The following is a 19,164-nucleotide window of genomic DNA, read 5'->3' as shown; positions in this document are numbered from 1 at the left end:
TTCCAGTAAAGAAGTGTTTTTGTGAAATCGTTTCAGTGTACTCGGTTTTCTTACTGGCTCTCTGAGTAGCTGACAATAACCTAGCCCTTGCAATATACGTGCAGTTTGGCAGGTTGGGGGACACCAGCTGCAATTTTGGCCTTAGAACATCCTCTATTGTTCGCAAAATGAGAGAATCTGGAAACACGCAGGTGTAACTGTTGCAAAAAAATACCTTGAATTTGTTTTGATTCATTGCTTCTAGGACGCTCCAGATCACGCAGCTGGAAATGGATCATTTATAGGGCAGCATCTTTGGACAGGGCTTCTGCAGCTTCTAGAGACACACAAAGCTCTAGACTTTTTGAGTCCAGGGGATGATTCTTACTGGTCCCCAGAGCCCCCAGTCCGGGGTCAGGGCTACAGGCGGGACAAATGAGTAATAAAACGACTGTCCCTGCCTCAGAAGTACCAGAGCAGATTTATGACAGAATGTACCAGGGGGATGAAATGGGTGAATGGAAGAGAGGGAGGGAGCAGGGTGTGTGTGTGTGTGGTGGGGGGAGATGAAGTAACAGTGAAATGAGAGTGCATCTAACAGCTGCTCCAGCTTGCTAGCTGCACAAACATTCCCCAGAGGGGGCAGGTTTTTAAGGGTACAGGGATTTGAAGGGGGGTGGGGGTGAGGCAGTGGTTTTATGGATCTTTTGTGAGGAATTCTCTCCCCCCCCCCATGACTAGTGGAAGGAAGCCAGGAGGTGTTGGAGGGAGAGATGGGGGGTCACAGAGTGAATGCAGGGCTCAGGGCTGGTTGAGATCCTACAGCTGCTAGGAAGGGCTGAATCCAGAGGGGCCTCAGACTAGATCACCTGAAAGGGGAGAGAAGCGAATGACAAACCAAACGGGGGAAGGGCAGCCAGGGGGTGGCAAGATGTGTGTTACTTGGCAGCATGGTGGGTGGGGAGGTGTGTCAGTGCCCCGGGGAAGGGGAATTTGAGATGAGAAATTATAGACGTGCCATTTGTTTTCCATCACAGTGAATCATCAGAGCACTCAAAAAATCGCTGTGCATTTACCAGGATATTTATAGCAGTGCTTAACACCAAGGCTTAACAAAAACAGGAGTTTCTGGATTTCCTGTCCCAACAACCAGCCCTGGTCAAGGCTATGATCTTTTGACTATTGCAACATCATTACAATGGGTCACTCAATTTTGCAGAGGGGAACGGATTAAAGCACTCTGACTCCTTGTGGAGAACTCCTAATTCTTCAAACAACAGACTTATTAACCAGGACAGCTAAGGAACTGCCTGCTGGAAAGAACACTCACTCCGGCTTTAGCCTCTGCTGTAAAACACATCCCAGGGCTCTAGGTAAGAACTTTTGCAGTTTTAAAATGTTGTCCTTGAGTTTTAATGTGCGTCTTGGTTTAGCTGTAGCTTATTTGTTACAAACTAATTGCAATTATTTTTATTAAAATCTGCCTCATCTACTAAGTGTTTTCTGTTGGCCATTTGTGCTTAATTCTTTAGATGGGAAATGGACATCACCTGTGTAATTATTTCTGGTGGCTTTCTCAATTCTGCAAATCAGTGCTGCTCACAGGGGAGGTTGTACCAGTCTCTCACCTGACTCCTAATTGTAAGGATCTTTCTGGTACTGGAGCATATGCACATACCAAGTCTGATGGGTTTTTTCAACAGGACACATTTTATGTTGTCACCACATATATTGTATTTGACTTTCTACAGACTAACTGCTCTCATTTACTGTGTGTACATATCCTCCGGGTATTTCTTGATATCACACTAAAAATTGTACATTTCAGTGTTGTCTTCATTTATATCCATAAACTAGAGCCACTCATATTCCTGTTGTTGTTGGCTTATGCTGGTCACTAACATTTATGTGAATGTCTTTGATTTTGGAACGTATGTGCTTCCTGGCTCTGCCCTTGCATTCTCTGGCACCATTCTGTTCTCTTTTACTGTAGCAGAAACCACAAATTGCAATTATATAAGGCTTTTAATCCAAGCATGTCAAAGCACTTCACTAGTATAAGCGATATGAGCCACACAATGCCCCTAGGAGACAGGGAGGAAACAGAGAGGATGATTTCCCCACCACTGAAATGTAGAATGTAATACTTTTGAAACCAATAAAATTACCTTTATAACTGATCTTGTTAAAAGCCATTGATGTGTATTTTATGGACTCTTTCCGCTCCATCCTGTGTTTTTAACAGTAGGAATTCTTTACTGTTAGGATATTTTCTAACACCTGTCTTCAGTATCCCTTAATCTAGCATCAGGCCTTTACTTCTCTCCTACCCCCTACTACTCTAGTGTATAATCTCTTTCTGCACTCTGAGCTGTAAATAAATTGAGCAGAGTGTGAACTGGAGCTGCCCAGGGTCTGCTTTATATTTACATGCCGGCTTTCTGTGTTTGCAGCCTGTCAGTCAGCGGAGCCCCCTGCAAAGCGGCTCCGGGCCAAATCCCAGGTTCTGGCTTGAAGGACAGCGTTCGTTCAGTGGGTGGAGAGGTCTGTTGCCAGCTCCAGGGGAGGTCGCCCCGTGGGCTGTGAGGGTTCTGGCTGCCATAAAGTTTGCTGGTTTTGGGGGTTTTTTTTAAGACCATGAGGTTTCTCCTCATTCCATCAGATACCCTGGTACTGCAATATTCTTGAGGGTGGTAGCAGAACCGAAAGGACAGACCCAGCCCTTCCGGGCTCTAGGGCATTGCAAACTCCTGCTAGAGGCACACCAAGGATGCAGTCTCTGTATTTTTTCTCTCCTTCCTTTGCTAGACTTGAGCAAACAGAATTTGTGTGAATCCGTCTCCATATCCCCTCACAATGTCAACCAGTTCTGCTGTAGTGTGTGATTAGTTCATAGTCTGTAAACAAGGATACAAATCCCAAGTTGCTGTGATGCTGGACTGGCAGCTTCTAATAACCTGCCCAATGCCTCTGTCCTGTAAGTGGCTTGGGGCTGAATACCTTACACACCTATGGGGAAAACACTCCCCTATTTCACAGGGTTTGCAAGCCTAAATGAATTCCTGTGTAACCTTCTCCCCACCCCAGCCCCCGGTGGCTCTGAGGGTACAGACTCCAGAGGTGTGGGGTGCACTTTACCTCCTGAGGTCTCGGCTCATTCTGCCCATCTGGGTCTCCCTGCTGAAGTCAGGACTCCGCTCAGGTGGTGGCTCCTGGGAAATAATGGGCAATCCCCCGTCTCCCTGGGGACCGTACTCACTTCATAAAGGAGCACGCAATTCTCAAACACCCCATGAGCTTTATATAAACACTAGACGTTCTAAACACAAACAATGCAAAGAACAAGTGATATAATCTGTAATACATGGGAATCTGGCTAGACTGTTAAAATATAGATACGCAGCCATCCATGGAGGATGCCCTAAACCTTTTGTTCTTTCATTTAACCACTCACAAAGTCTCCCTCATCCTAGTTGCTATGTCAGCTCTCTAACCTGCCAGGGGCCTGTTGGCAGCGCACCTGTCGATGCTGCAGGTGTCTGTCTCGTCTGAGGGGCCGAGGAACCGCAGAGCGGGCTGGGTCTCAGCAGTCGCTTTCCAGGGGATGGGCTAGCGAGCTTAGCAATCAGCCGTCCGCTTTCCCTCCTGCCTGAGGCAGGGTGACCAGATGTCCCGATTTTATAGGGACAGTCCCGATTTTTGGGTCTTTTTCTTATATAGGCTCCTATTACTGCCCACCCCGTCCCGATTTTTCACACTTAGTGTCTGGTCACCCTAGCCTGAGGTACCGGTCAGTGGCAGCTCAGCAGTGGGCCGGACAGCCACTCCCTGCCCAGTGGTGCGATAGGCTCTGTGGGAATCGAACTCGACCATTTCCCACTTGAGGGTTGGGAAAACTGAAAAAACAGCCCATCGGTGAGGGGAGTGGGACGCTCCCTTCCTCTCTGTCTCTCTCAACTGTCCCCCCAGAATGAGGGGAGGTTTCTGGGGTAAAGAACCAATCCGAGCTCCCCTCCGTCGAGACATATGGGGCTGCTCTAGTTCCCTCCCTCCAACCTCCTCTCTGTGTAGGGGAGGGTCGCCGGACAATGGGGCAGCAATGGTTCTGGGATGCCACCTTCAGCCCTGCCTGGCCCAGGTCCGTGCTGGTGAGAGGTAAGGGGGGGGTCACACTGGTAAGCCCAAGGGAAGGCTATATAAGAACAGACTGTTGTTCTTAGACTGAATCCAGGTCACGTTCGTCGGAGCCGAATATTTCAGACTGGGAGAAATTCTCAAATTCTGCAAGAAAGTGGAATTGGTGTTTGCTGTAAGAACTTGGGTTTCCAAACTCTGCTGTAATGTTGCCCCTCAGTTGACTTTACAGCGGAACTTGCATCCGCTGACACAGTAACTGGTTCCTTGACATCAGTCCCGGTACCAGCGTAAGCAATTCTTACTAGTGTTCATACGCCATCTCCTGCGTTGGCATCCAGGTGAACTTGCCGGCTTTCCCCAGCCGTGGTCTGAAAGCAGTTTGCACTGTTGCCATGTGGGATCCAGTTCCCAAGGGGAGTAGCCAGTCCAAGAAATCGTTGGAATCAGCCTTGTGTCTCGGGGTGAGCTGGGTGACGCCTGCTCCCCCTTCTCCAAAATCCCTCACGTCCTGGGGGGGAGGGGGAGGGATAGGGAGAGGGGAATGGATCTGGGTGTCTCGCCTGTTCCTGCCCTTTAGTAATCCAGGATTTATCGAGGAGCCCCCTGATTGCTGTTCCCTTCCGTCCCCACAGCTTCTTAAATCTTCCCCTGGTTCTGCCTCCTCTGGGAGCCCCAGCCCCAGCCCCACTCTGTGTCTGAGTGCGGGATTCATGTAGGGCAGAGGCTGCAATCGGTCCCCTGATGCCCCCTGGACTAGCTCATCTGATCCAGTCTCTCTGGAAGAGCTGGGCAGGAAATGAGTTTTGTTTCCATGAAAATACTGATTTGTGTGTGTGTGTGTTCTGCTGAAATCTTTCTTCAAAAATGTCCATGTTTTCATTGAGAAACTGGAACCCAGAAAACAGAGGTTTGGTTTTGGTTTGTTTCGAGCCACCAAAAGCTGAAATTTTGATCAAATGCTTAACGTTTTTGGGAGCTGGCTGAAATTTCTCTGTTTTCAGTTGCTCAAAGCTGAAAAGTGTTCAGGTTTGGGGTTTTCTGATGAAAACCCAAAATGTTAATTAAAAATGGGCATTTTCTGCAGAAATCCCTGTGAGAGAGACAAGCTCACACAGAGCTCTTCTTCAGGTTTGTGTACACTTGAAATAGGGTGACCAGAGAGTAAGTGTGAAAAATCAGGACAGGGGGTGGGGAGTAATAGGAGCCTATATAAGAAAAAGACCCAAAAATCGGGACTGTCCCTATAAAATCGGGACATCTGGTCACCCTAACCTGAAAGCTCATCTCTGACCAACAGAAGTTGGTCAAATGAAACATATCCCCTCCCCCACCTTGTGTCTCTAATATCCTTTGACAGACAAGGCTACAATCACACTGCATATAACAGTGTGATTGGCATTTAGTATCACCATTGATAAAATGCTTGTAAGGTTGTTACTTGTGCTCACAAGGCAGCGGGAAATCTGCTTCTCTGGTGTAGCTGGTTATATACCTTAACTAGTTTTCAACCCGGCTTATTTTGTAGGTTTCTCGTGTGCGAGTACTTTTCTGGCCTAATACACTTCCCAGTGGGAAGCTTTGAAGTCTTACACATAAATGGACATCCAGTGGATTTGTGCTGTCACCATAATCCTAGCATGGTTCTGCAGAGGTTCCTCAGGACACCAGACAGCAGGTAAATCAAGGAGCGTTCATGATAACGCTGTTGTCTAATGCTCGCTTCAGATTAAATCATGTGCAGAAATTTACCAAGCTGTTTATAGAGCATAGGGCTAGAAGGGACTGCAAGGGCCGTCTAATCTACCCCCCTGCCAAGATGCAGGATTTGTGGTGTCTAAAACAGTAGGAGGACGATTCCTAAGTCTTAGCTTTTCATGGGCAGACCCCTGTCGAAGGGTTTACAATTGCAGGACTGGGCAAACATGCTACTACGCTTAATGGGAGCTTTGCAATTAACTTCAGTGGAAGCAGGAAGGGGCATCCAGTGCTGATGTACAATACATCTATTACATGTTGCTGCAATGTCTAAACGCACCTTGGGTGTCCGAGAAAAATACTCCTCAATACTTCCCAGTGAAGCCGAATGTAGCAGCTTAATCTGGTGGATGGGGCTAATTTACAACCTGAAGGGAACTGGCAATAAAATTGTTTCTTCTCGTAATGAATGTTTGTTTGCTGTCAAAATGCAGTGCGTGCTTCCAAGGATAAAAGAGAGGAACTGAAACGCTTCTGTTCCCCGCTCAAAGATAAATACCTCCAGGTGATTGAGCCACGTGACTTGGGGACTCAGCGTTGCAGTCCTCTCCCACATGAAACTTCCATGGGGCCAGATTCTCCAGAGCTGGCCCAGGGAGGTGTAAATTACACCTGGGCACCAGGAAGGAATCCCTGTGCATGAGGACATGTGGTGGCACCGTTACCTGCTCTGCTTCAGGGTGTCCGCCAAGTGGAGATAGCTCAGCAGAGGCTGCCTCGTAGCCCAGCTAAGGCAGAACAAGCTGGAGTCTTCTCCTTCTTATGCATCAGCAGCGTGTAGCAAACAATTCAAGGCAATTACCTCTGTGCAACCTCACTGAAAGCAAGAGGGCTGCCCAGCAAGCCGCAAGGCATCGTTTGACTACATGAGATTGCACAGGTGTAGCCAAAGCTCTTGATTTGGACCTAGGATTACTGGTGCTGGAAAGAGCCTAGCGTAACTCTCAGACCCCAGAGTGCACAGGGCTGATTTTACACCAAAAATGTCTTTCCCTGGCTGTGCGCACATGTGCTGGGAGGTGGCTGAGTCAGCCTGGAAGCGTGAGAAACGTGACATTTTCCACAGGAACAGATTTATGAGCCCTGGTGCCCCGTCCAAGGTACAATTACCCATGCCAAGCCTGGCCATTTCAATGGATCCAACATTCTTCATTACCTGTCCGAAACTGTTGAGTCTTGCTTCTGAACATCGTTAAAACACTTTTTGAACGGAGTCCAAGTAATTCGTGCTTAATCCTGGAGGCAGTGGCAGTTTTATGGTGGTGCAGTGACCTTGGTGCAAAGCATTTCGAGATTCTGTGGTTAAAAGGCAGTTTGTCTGTACAATACCATAGTTTGAAATAGCTGGGGGGGGTTTTATTTCTCTAAAACAACTTATTTTATACAACTGCTTTTCCTGTTTCAGTTGAACCTCCCCGAAATCTTCAGATCATTGACCCTGGACTTTTAGGCCATCTCTATATAGAATGGCAGCCTCCACCTTCCCTGCTAACCCTCGATCAGTGTACAATAAAATATAAATTAAAATACCGTAGCACGGGCGATGCGGATTGGAAGGTAAGCTATAGCAGAGCTTGGGGTATAGTATATTGCTACGGCTTCCCCTTTGTTTCATCTGTTGATTACACCTTTTTTAAGTGAATGATCTGAAGTTGGTAATTAAAGCAACTTCCTTTGACAAGGTCAAACTGTCAACCAAAAAGATGAATGACGTAGAAACGTAGGTCTGGGAATAGGATGAAAATATTTTACAGCTTAACAGCAGCTGCCAAAACCTTTGGGACCAATTGAGGGCCTGCGTCTACAAACCCTTCCACCTGGGTGTGGTGCTGATTGCCGAGAGTCTGTCTCTGCAGCACTGGGAGTCTGTAAAGTGCCTATGATCCTTTGGGATGAAAAGTGCTTTATAAATGTGAGATTACGTTTGATTCACTCTCAGAACATTCTAACATTTCTTTTACCCACGATGATATTTTTTATTACTACACCTCCACCCCGACATAACGCAACCCGATATAACACGAATTCGGATATAACGCGGTAAAGCAGTGCTCCAGGGGGGCGGGGCTGCGCAATCCGGTGGATCAAAGCAAGTTCAATATAACGCGGTTTCATCTATAACGCGGTAAGATTTTTTGGCTCCTGAGGGCAGCATTATACCGAGGTAAAGGTGTATTTACATTTATCTCTGAGAGATGGTCTGAACCGAAATCATCCATAAAATAAAATTGCCCATCTTATCTCATTAAAATGTAGCAAGGAGGAAGCAGATATGCCTGCTGCAAGCAGGATTGTTGAAATACTTGTCCGTGGGCTGGGAGATAAGGCTCCCACACGGGTAAACATGTATCAGAGCCAGAGGAACAGACACCCAACGCTCCAATTGCTCACTGTCAGATATTTAGAAATGCCCCTCGAAAAAAAGAATCACACAATATTGTGTTGGACACACTTCTCTGTAGGGCCATTTGCAAAACCCACGGAAGACAAAGGGAGGCTTTCCAGAGACCTCAGTGGGCTCCTAGAGAACAGGTCAAGTTGAGAGGTGAAAAGGATAGAAAGTGGAATATCAGAGTGCGGCCAATAGCCACACTACCACTGCTGGATCGTTTCGTCTACACTGGGCACACTCTGTCATGCTGCCTTTAGCGCTAGGCCACAGATTTGTCTGGCTGACTATTCAGAGGAGAGTCCTAAAGCAGGGAAGAGCTCTATTCACCAATCCCCATTGCTAGGAGGGATTGAATAGGTCGTGAAAGGGGAAATGCGCTGCTAAGTGTGTGTCTGGGTTTCTCCGCTTTGGTTGGTCAAACCTTTAGTGATACAGGAATGTCTGGGTGTGCTGATTTGTCCAAGATGATTTTAGCAGCAGCTCAAAAAGGAAAGAAAAAGAAATCTTTGAAGAAAAAAGTCAGAATTCTCTAAATTAGCAAAGATAACGAAGAAGAAATAAAGAGACAGACTAGAAGAGCAGGAGCGGACTCAGATGAACCAGCCAAAGCATCTTGTAAAATGCAGATCAGGAAGAAAGACAGATAACATCATCGTGTGAAATACCGGTACCCTGTGTCCTGCCAAAAGTTTTGACACGGACAGGCCTTATTAACTAACTTACTCTCTTGGCAGCCTAGAGTACACAGAAGAAGTGAAAGATGAAGTCACAAAACCAGAGCATGTGCCCACAGGGAGCAGATTGTGTAAAAGGCTGTGTGAGCGTCAGAGCCCCGGGGTAGGGAGATTAGTCGGAGGCTGGTCAGAAGCACGTGGGTCAAGAGACTTTTTTATATTCTTGGGCTACTAACAAAAAATGCAAGTGCAGGGGCTGTGTGCATCCATTGCAGTGTTGCAGGTGGGACAGGAATCGGGTTCTGCTGTTTCTCTTCTTTTTATTTAAATAAATCCCATTTCTTTCTCTTTCATTTTAATCCTTCTCCATTTCTTTTTCTTCTTTGGTTTTTAAATTTAAGCCTTCATTTGTTTGTTTTCAAGTTACTTGGTGATATAAAATTTTTTCCCAAGTTCAGGAAAAATATTAAATGCTCAAAAAATTGTCAAAGTCCCAGATTTGACGGGATTAATTCCTAGCAAACTAGGAATTACTAGCTCCATCTCCCTGACTTGGGGAGATTGGTTGCACTTTGCCACATGAAGAATCAGTTAAAAGGGAACGCAGATTTGCATGACTCATCTCCTTCTGCTGGTATGTCGTTCTAATCTGGGCTGGCCCTTTCTATAGCATCTCTGTTAAATGCTGCAAAGGGCCACTTCCCCTAGAGTTCCCTGCCTCCTCTTTAAAATGGTCCCCTGCTGCAGTGAGAGACCCATACAAACGAGAAACTAACTGATTAAGGGGCAACATACACTGGTCATGTTAAGGAAGAATCTTTCCTTCTGGGCAGGTTGTTCCAGAATTGTCTATTTGGGAGTTTTCGCACCTTCCCCTGTAAGATCTGGTGCTGGCTACTGTTTGAGACAGGACACGGGAATAGCTGGATCATGGGATTAGGTTGGATGAATTTCAGGGTTTCATGACAGTGCCGTGAAGGATATCCATCCCCATAGAGGGAAGTGCAGAGGAGTGAAATGTTGGGTGCTGGATAAGCATTGGACAGTGCAAATTTGATAGGAATGTAAAAGATCTGGATTGTGTCCACAGGAAACATATTGTGCGTGTGTGTGTATAAACCTATGGTGTATATATAACACAGTACAGTGCAGAGAGCAAGCACACATAGCAAACTTTGCAGCCAATATAAACACCCAAAGTTGATGACAGTGTTGTCTGTGTGACACCAGGTTGTTTTTACTAAGAAATTAAAATATGGCGATGGATTTGATCTCAGCAAGAGAACTGAAGCGAAGGTCCAGACTCTGCTGGAAGGACGTTGTACAAATGAATCTGAAGTGAAGAGTGACTGGACTCACGCTACCTTCCAGGTTCCTTCACAAGGTAAGGCACAGGCTGCTGTTCCCCGCGCGACCTTTCCAGGCCTTACGCCTTCTTGGAAAAATGTGTTGACCTGACTGAAAGGTCCCACAACCAAGTTACTGCTGCCCCAGTATGTCTCCATCACCTGAGGTGCATTAGGCGCAGCAGAGCCTGTCAGGCTGCAGCCCAAGCCCTGGGACCCTCCCACCTCGCAGGGTCCCAGAGTCTGGGCTACAGCCCGAGCCGGCACGTCTACACGGCAGTTAAACGGCCCACGAGCCTGAGCCGGCCGACACGGGCCAGCCGCGGGTTTTTAATTGCAGCGTAGACACATCCTTAAACGCTCGTCGTCCCATGCCCGTGCCCTGGTAGCAGCACTCTGGCTCGACCTCCCGGCTCACACCTGTGCATACATCCTCTCTGCGGTCCCTGGACAGGAGAACTCTGGCTCGATCTCCCACACCATGCCCTGACAGCAGGGGAGAATGCGACTGACCTTCCCCATCAGCGATCAATAGGACTGTCTCGCTTGCACGCTGCCTTTCCCCTCTGGCTCTCAAAACCCTTTGCAAAGGATTGTAGAGCGCTGAAGTGAGTTGTCTGACAACGCGCATCAAGTCATAGACTGAGTCAGAACCAGGGACTGGCCCTCCTGCCTTGTGAGCCTGCCTCCCTTAGCTGAAATCTGCTCAATTGCTCAGACATGTCACCTCTGAATAATTAAGCCAGGGTCACTTATTCACCCTTCCGTTGCCAATAAATAAATGTAAATAGGGTTTGATATGCAAAGGGTCACTTAAAATGAAGTGTTTGCCAAGCTCGTGAGTCCCTCTGGCCTGCGGCTATGGAATTATCTTGATTGTTCTGTTTACACGAGTCAGCATGATGGCGCAGAGAAATCAAATGGGTTGGCGAGGCTATTTCTCAGCTCAGCCAAACGGGGCCTTTCGAATAATAAAGTCATTATTTCCTTTTCCTTGAACAGGAGATCTGGAGTCACAGATCCGAGACTTCCACTGTGTCTATTACAATTGGGAGCACCTCACATGCACTTGGCAGCGGGGCCGGCTAGCTCCCCTTGGGGCATGTTATGAGTTCTATTATTGGTACGTACCAGCTCGGCGGGGAAGCATTTGGGTGCCAGGGGAGCAGTCTCACGGGGCAAACAGCACACTAGAATCTCACAAAGAAACAGCCGTCGCAATTCTGTTTTCGTTGCTGGTGTCCCCATTACATGACTCATAGGTAAATGCCACACACAGATGTTAGCACCTAGACATGGGGAACAAAGCATGAACCCTGAAAGCTAAGGTTTGGGGCTCCTGAAAACAGCCTTTGTATCAAATTATTCTAGCAGAGATGTGCCCAAACCAAAAGCCTAAGTTGGAACCCCCCAAACTCTGGATCTGGAGCCAAACCTTGTAGCCCTATCTCTAAACTTGTCTGTACCAAACCCCAGGTCTCAATGGCCCTGGGAAAGTTTGGGTTTGGGTCTGGAATCTGCGGCTCTCTAAATCGTTATTACTGTCCTACAGTTAGCACTGAATAGTCTAATAGGGAGGAATTCGTCTTCTGCTGCCTGGGATTCTGTGACATTCCCCAGGGTACAATCTGGACTGGCAGACAGCCGTGTCCCCTCAATTCTCTAGCCCCCACCAGCAAACTCCCAGTCCCAGATTTTCCCTCAGAAATGTGCCTCTTGTACTGCCCAGCCGCCTCCTGGATGATACGAACTCATATAAGGTCTGTCATCCCAAATGGAGTTTCCCAAACATTTCAATCCAAACTCTTACTGGTTTAGATAAAACAAGAAAACAAATTTATTCACTACAAAAAGACGTTAAGTGATTACAAATAATGAGGTGTAAAAGTCAGAATTGGTTACAAGAAAATAAAAGGTAAAATGCACTTAACACGCTAAATGAATTCAAAGCAAAGGTGTCTCTCGCCACATGCTTTAGCAGTCTTACTGGATAGAATCCTACCAGTCAGGACCACTCCCCCACTTCAGCATTAATTTCCTTGTCCTCCAGGTGGTGGTGATGCCATGGCAGAGAGAAAGGGAGGAGTATTTGGGGACCTCTGTTCCCCTTTCTTATAGTTGTCTTTTTCTTTGAAAATCATCTCCAGCTGAGGTTCAGGAGACAGACAATATGTGAGGACCAGAACCACCTGCTGTTTCTTTGCCAAAATGTAAATTTCTTGCTCATGCCCTTTTTCCTGCCAATGAATGGCCACTTAACCAGGCGACAGACCATTTGATTTTGTTGACACTTGGCTGAGGCATCAGTTTGTCTTTTGTCTTTGAGGAACTGATATGCGCCTGCTTTTCTAAACGTGGAACATGTCGCATTAATGTTATTCAGTAGAATCTTATACCTTTACATACAAAGTTGCCACACACATTTTACCAGGACAGTAATGATCAGCAAGTTATGAGTTTTCAAACGATATCTCACAAAGCATCATTTGTACAAAATCCATCATCGCCTTGTAAAAAAGGTGAACATAGGGCTACAAACTGTCACAGATTCACAGTCGCACTTAAACAAATGGGTTAAAAAAGACTAAACTTTTCAAGATTCAAAATTGACTGGAGAGGGGCCCCTTCTGGCTGCCTTCAGGGTAACCCGGGACAGCTCTTAAAGGGCGAGATCACTTCCTCCCACAGAGGAGGGCAGCAGCAGAACAGAGTGGGTGGGGTTTACCCTCCCCCACTCTGCAGAATGGCTAGGGGGTTAGCTGTAGGACCAGGGACATTGGGGGATTCACTGCCTCTGCCCCCTTCCCCTCCCTGCCCCTATGTCAGCCACTGCCCTGGACCCGCCTGTAGAGAGGTTACACAGCACGGAGAGGATCAGCAGAGATGCTAATGGCTCCTGCAGCTGAGTTTGGGCGGTGGGGAAAGGTACCTCAGTCTGGGCATGTCCCTCCTACGCTACCCATAGCGCCACGGCCTGCAGTCTGCAGAGCCCCGTCCTCACCTAGCCCCAGGGCCGGGGCCTCCGCCATGGAGAGAACTGCACACACAGCCCGTGCCCATCTGCACACAGATCCAGAGGGGTGAGCTCCCCGGCCTTAGTTTGTAAATGCAGCCTCCTCTTTGCCTCCTGGTGAGGGTTCCCTTTTGTCACGGGGGTTGTGCTTTCTGCACCTGCCGTGTGTATTTTGCGTTTGTGTGTTGCACCTTGAAGCCCCTGCCTTTCCCATCAGAACTAAAGCATGTCAGCCACACATTTCGGCTCTCTTCATAAAGTCAAGTAAATCTGACTGTTGTGGGAATTGGCTTGAGTTCACCAGTCCTAGTGAGCAGCCTACTCTGAAGGTTAATGCTTCTAGGCTCATCTTCTTTTGCACCCCAGCCACTCTGGGTCCCTGAATGTGTATCCCACAAAAGTTAGGGGCTGTTCAAGTGTAGTGGTGCCAGCCCATCCAGACAAGGGCCGTTAATTCATGCATGGTCCAGCGATTTCTTCCGCGTAGTTAATCCTATTGACCTGCTGCAGGCTACCACGTAAGTGTCTTTTCTTTAGGAAAAACAAAGTTGGACTTTTGGATCAAAGTAAATTAACAACACACTATCACATTGGTTATAAGCAATGCAAAAGTGAGTCAGTGAACTACTGGTAAGGCATCGTTTTTACTTTCCCCATGCAAATGGGACACCGACATCTATCCAGTTGTTGGTTTCCACATGCTTTTAGCAATTTTGCCAAAAACCATCAAAACTGATGAGAAGTTGTTTTAGTAACAGTAATGCCAAAGGTCTGTTTGAAAAACGTGACTGTGAATTGGAACACCTCATCACAGAAACAAACGCCCGGAGCTGGACTGCGTTCCAGTTAACATAGCAGCTGCACCAAGGTCATTTTCCAAATTGCAGGAATTGCTTGTTTATTTATTAAAGCAACGTCCAGTGAAGAGAGGGACCTTTCCTGGATAATGTATTCTGCACAGGGACACCCACTGGGCTTTGAACAGAATGGCCAAATTCAGCCCTCCTGCAAACTTCATGGAAGGACTCCAAGCAAGTGGGAAGTTGGGGAACCAGCCCTGCCCTAGCAGAAATGGACCCACTAGTGGAATGTCCAGGATCTGGGCAGGAAGGAGGTTCCCTCCCTGGAGTATGGGATGTTTAGGACCATATTGGAGCTCAGTGTTATGAAGTATTTGGGGAGGAGTATCTCCATGGGAACCCCAGAGGTGAAATACCTGCCGAGCCTAGAATGCTTCTAGCTGGGCTGGGGAGGGGTATGTGTCAGTGGCCCACAGTGTACAAAGACAGCCCTCCGGCCAGCACAGCCACCAACCAGTACGCAGAGGGGGTCAGGGCCAGCACCATGTCCCTGCCGTGCCCGAATATAGCCCCCTCCCCGCTGGGAATGTACGTCCTGCTGGCACCACTGGCCTGCGCCCAGCATTCCTGCAATGCAAGCAGCCAAGTGAGCGGGAGATCTCCCGGCGTGAGCCCACAGCAGAGTGCAGGCCTGCTTTGGCCCTGGCTGGAGGAATGTTCCCGGCACAGTTGAGGGGAGGGATTCCCGATGCTGCACTAGGCTGTGATTTTCTTGGGAAATGTAACCGTGCAGATACTTACTGTGACAGAGAACGAGGTACCCCCAGTTCCGGGTCAAGGCACCACTTCCTCCCCAAGAGCTCCTGGCTCCGGTGTGGTGTACACCAGGGTTCAGTGTGTGCCATGCTTCCGCTGGAGGAGCTGGTCTCAGGGGATAGGAGGCTGCTAGAGCGAGGGGAGTTCCTCCGTTAGCTCTGCTGGTAGAGGCTGGAATTCGTAACCCTGGGATGAATGCCTGCTGGTGACCCAGAGTAGCAGTTGTTACACTAGTATCTTCCCAGGGTGCAGTACCTGGAAAGAAAGGGCTCGCACCTCCTCGGCTTAGAGTCCATTTAGTGACCAGACCTTCCGGGGTTTCCAGCAGACTGACGCACTTTGCTGCCTGGTGTCAGGGGATGTGTTACTTTGCAATCTTTCTGCGCCGCGTGACTTCATTGCAAAAGGGAACGTTCTGTATGTTCGGCTCCAAATGGTAAAAGCTGCGGTCTCCACGTTCTAATGCTCAGCCATATGGCACCTCATCAGTCATCACGAGCAACCCCCTGATGGCTTACCCGATAACCTGGGCGTGCCCCTTTCCAAGAATGCTGCAGTGTTACTCACCAGACTTCGACTGAGTCATGGCCTTCTTTGTAAACATATTTTTAATTTGGTTTAGCCTGAAACTTTAGAGAAGAGCAGATCAAAATACAAGACTTTTCTTCTGCCTCCTTGCCCTACTCATTAATTAGTTGCAATTTTTTTTAACCCTCAATCTTTTAAAACAGGAAATGAAACACAACTTCTTTTTCAGTTCCAAATGCTTTTTCACCATAGCCAGCCTGGGAACAAAAAGGATTCATGTTTAATACTAGGGGTGTTTTTATATGTTCATAAAGTAGTGATATTAATATTTATTCACTCTGACTTATGATTAAAGGGGCCATTCTGGTGTAGATTTTGATTGATCTCGCATATTTATTTCACTGAATCATTGGCTCATGAATACTATTTTAGTCAATGACCTGGCAGACCTTTCTGAAGAATAAAATGCAGTGCAAATATTTTAAAAATCCCTGATTTAAATATGGCATGTAACAGAATTTTCCTACCTTATGCATAGGTACGAAGGGCTGGATCACGCAATGCAATGCAGTGACTATATTCAGACTCATGGAAGAAATACTGGATGCAAGTTGCAAAACCTGAGGCAGGCAGAATATATTGATTTCAATGTCTGTGTTAATGGTTCTTCAGAGTCCACACAGCTGAGACCTTCCTACTTCACATTCCATCTTCAGAACCTAGGTAATGACAACGGCCCCATCTATTTTTGCAGACTTTGGGGGGAAAGATGCGGGTTCTTAAATGGTCTAGTAGATCCTGGGATGGTTCAGTAGCTGTCTTGGGGCCAGGTTTCAGTGGGGTTTGTAAGTACGATGGTAATTAACTATCGGAACTGCTTACCAAAGGATGTGGTACAGTCTCCATCACTGGCCATCTTTAACTCAAGCCTGGCTGTCTCGGTAAAAGATCTTCTCCAGTTCAACCTCAAATGATTGAGGTAGGTGCAGGATTCACAGGGGGAGGGTTCCCTGCCCTGGGCTTTACAGGAGGCCAGAGGGTTGCCAGATGTCCAGTTTTCAACCGAACACCCAGTCGAAAAGGGACCCTACCCAGCCCGGTGAAAATGAGTGAGTGAGTGAGTGAGGGCGGGGGAGAGAGAGTGACAGAGGGAGGAGAGGGGATGGAGTGGGTGAGACCTCGGGTAAGGGGCAGGGGCAAGGGTGTTCGGTTTTGTTCAGTCAGAAAGTTGGCAACCCTAGAAAACTTTCACATCTATGAACAGAAAGCAATGAAGCTTTGCTGCTCTACACCAGCTGAGGATCTGGCCCTTATGGGCTGGTGGGATAGTTTTACGGTCTTGGCCTGGCAGTCCTAATGACTGGGTAATTTAGGTGTTGAACTGAAGTCTTCAAACTTTGCAGTAACTATTGTGTGCGTTAAAGGCGCTTACAGGGTGGGGAAAGTGCTGGGCACATTTTAAAAAAATCAACTACAGGCTCACTTACAAGAAGCCAGTTGGTTCTAGTCCAGTCTAAGGGTCAAATTCAATGTCTCAGTAAACAGTGGCAACTGAGGATGTCTGAACTGTTTTAACAGTCGCATTGAGGACACTGGAAGTAGGTGTAAGTCACCTGAATTTATCCTCTTCCCCCAGACCTCTGGATTTGGCCCTACATGTGATAACCGGTCTACAAAGGTGTTTCCTAGTGCCACCCTAATGCCCATGTTAAGGGAGAATTTTGTAAATAACCATGGAAAGAAACAGACTGTTGCAGATGCTGGGAGAAAGTGGGGAGGTGGGTTCCTGCTCACAGGAGAGGTGTTTTCCCCTCTTTCACCTAGTGACTGTGTCACTGGCTGGCCCTTCAGACGATGGTCACTCTGAGAATGATGGGGCAGCACTGCCGGAAGTCAGTACTGGTGGGAGCAAAGACTCCGTTCTGTATTGTGCGGCTAGTACCTGATGTGGCATATTACTGGCTGTGGGTGATTGAATAAGAATTGCCATTGGAACAGAAACAGCTTCTCTGTGTCTTAATACAACTCGTGATAATTCAGAAAAGTGCAGGGACCTTTCAGCTTTTTATTAAAACCAAGAGATACACAACTGGATGCAGTATGACAGTTACTGTTAGACTTTTTGGCTAAAACCATAAGTGAGTTTAGAGGGAGCTGCACCCCGGGGAACCAAAAACAGGAGTGTGGCTTGGACAGCTAATAGAACAGAGTACAAATGTGCTCCACTGTCCCTTGGTAGGGCCTCGTAGCATGGAAATTGCACCAGGCTACGTTCCCTTACTCTCACATAAATATGTTGGTCCAAGGGAGGGAGGCTGCCACATGCTTCCTGTATGACTTTAGGCAAGTCACTTAATATTAGAACTAGGCAGAAGTTTTTGCCTGAAACATTTTTGTGCCAAAAAATGCAGATTCAGGTTGACAGAAAATTTTTCCAAATTTGTACTGAATTTGCCAAATTACTTTTGTTTGGGGGGTGGAAAAAGTCTGAAAACAATCTGAAAAAATCTAAACCTTTTTTCCCAACACTTTCAAAATGAAACATTTTGATTTTTCAATTTGAAATGACTTTTTGTTTTGAAATTTTCTTACATTTCTTACAAAATTAAAAATCTTTAAAAAGGCTTGAGAATGAAAAGAAACATTTTGACCCAAAACAAATTTTACTCTTTGGTTTGCTGAAAATAGTTGTTTCAAGTTGACCTGAATTTAGTTTATTTAACAGACAGCGAACTGAAAAATCAGTCCCTCTCTCTGCGTTCTACTCACTAGCTCTGTAGCCCTGTTTGCCCGGCCGTAATATGGGGAGAATGAGCTCTCTCTCCCTCCCGGGGGTGTCATGAGGATGAAGTCATTAAAGCGTGTGAGATAGTCAGGATTTGAGTGGTGGGAGAGACACGTCAGGATATAGGTTGTGTAATAGAGTCGGGGGCTGTAACGGGTTTTGTATACCATTTTACACATCACCTATGAATTTAGCTCCTTTTAGCTATCATTATATTTGAAGGCAATTTAGAATGTTTCTACCTAGGAAGTTTGCATGTGACTGGGATTGATGATCTCTTCAGTATTAACAACACTTCTGATTGATATGCTGCTGGCTTGGGAACAGCCGTAATGACTCCAGAGTAAGGCTGGCCAACATTTTTCCTTTGAAAGTCTTTTTCTGATGAAAAACAGCCGTTTTCAAATAGAAAATTAACGGTGAATGCTCTTTCTTTCTATGCAACGTTTCCATCTTGTGACCAGCTCTACTCACCAGGGCTCTCTTCCAGCTCTCATTTCTGCGATTGCAAACAATTGCGTTATTTTTAGAGGGCACACATACGCTTGCTGCTGGTCTGCAATATGTAACCTCATGAGACAAAGCTGGTTTGACAAAAAGGATATCGTAAGTCCTGGAACATTTACCATTGAAGCCAAAGCTCTAGGTATTATGGATTGTATTATGCCATAGGTTTTTAAGCCGAATACTCTCACAAATGCACAGCCATTGATTTTAATGTGGAATTCTGCTTAAAAATCTCTCTGGCACAGTATGGGTCCACGATAGACCCTTACTTAAGAAGGGAGCAATCATTAACAATTCCTATAGTAGAAGAACACGGGACCACACTGTCGCTTCCCCCCTGGAGGCCGGGAATGCCGTGACTCTTCCCGCTCAGACCCCAAATGTACACAAGAGAAGGCAAAGCCTCTGGCAGAGGGTGGATGTTCCCTTGGG

At 46.9% G+C, this 19,164-nt stretch overlaps 1 protein-coding gene across 1 annotated transcript in view; it reads left to right on the top strand.

The window, feature by feature from the left end:
- The first annotated feature begins 1,026 nt into the window (after positions 1-1,026).
- Positions 1,027-19,164, top strand: part of IL13RA2 (interleukin 13 receptor subunit alpha 2) — a 28,178-nt gene continuing 10,040 nt past the window's right edge. The window contains exons 1-6 of the mRNA XM_026652928.2: positions 1,027-1,352; positions 5,642-5,791; positions 7,277-7,428; positions 10,168-10,321; positions 11,286-11,406; positions 15,979-16,163. Of these exons, the coding sequence (XP_026508713.1) occupies positions 5,713-5,791; positions 7,277-7,428; positions 10,168-10,321; positions 11,286-11,406; positions 15,979-16,163 (691 nt within the window). The 5' untranslated portion in view covers positions 1,027-1,352; positions 5,642-5,712. The remainder of the gene's footprint in view (positions 1,353-5,641; positions 5,792-7,276; positions 7,429-10,167; positions 10,322-11,285; positions 11,407-15,978; positions 16,164-19,164) is intronic.

Source organism: Terrapene carolina, unplaced genomic scaffold (genome assembly GCF_002925995.2).
Source record: "Terrapene carolina triunguis isolate 2854851 unplaced genomic scaffold, T_m_triunguis-2.0 Scaffold131, whole genome shotgun sequence".
Taxonomy (NCBI): Eukaryota; Metazoa; Chordata; order Testudines; family Emydidae; genus Terrapene; species Terrapene triunguis.
Note: the sequence above shows the minus strand (reverse complement) of the source record. Positions and strands in the feature narration are given on the sequence as shown.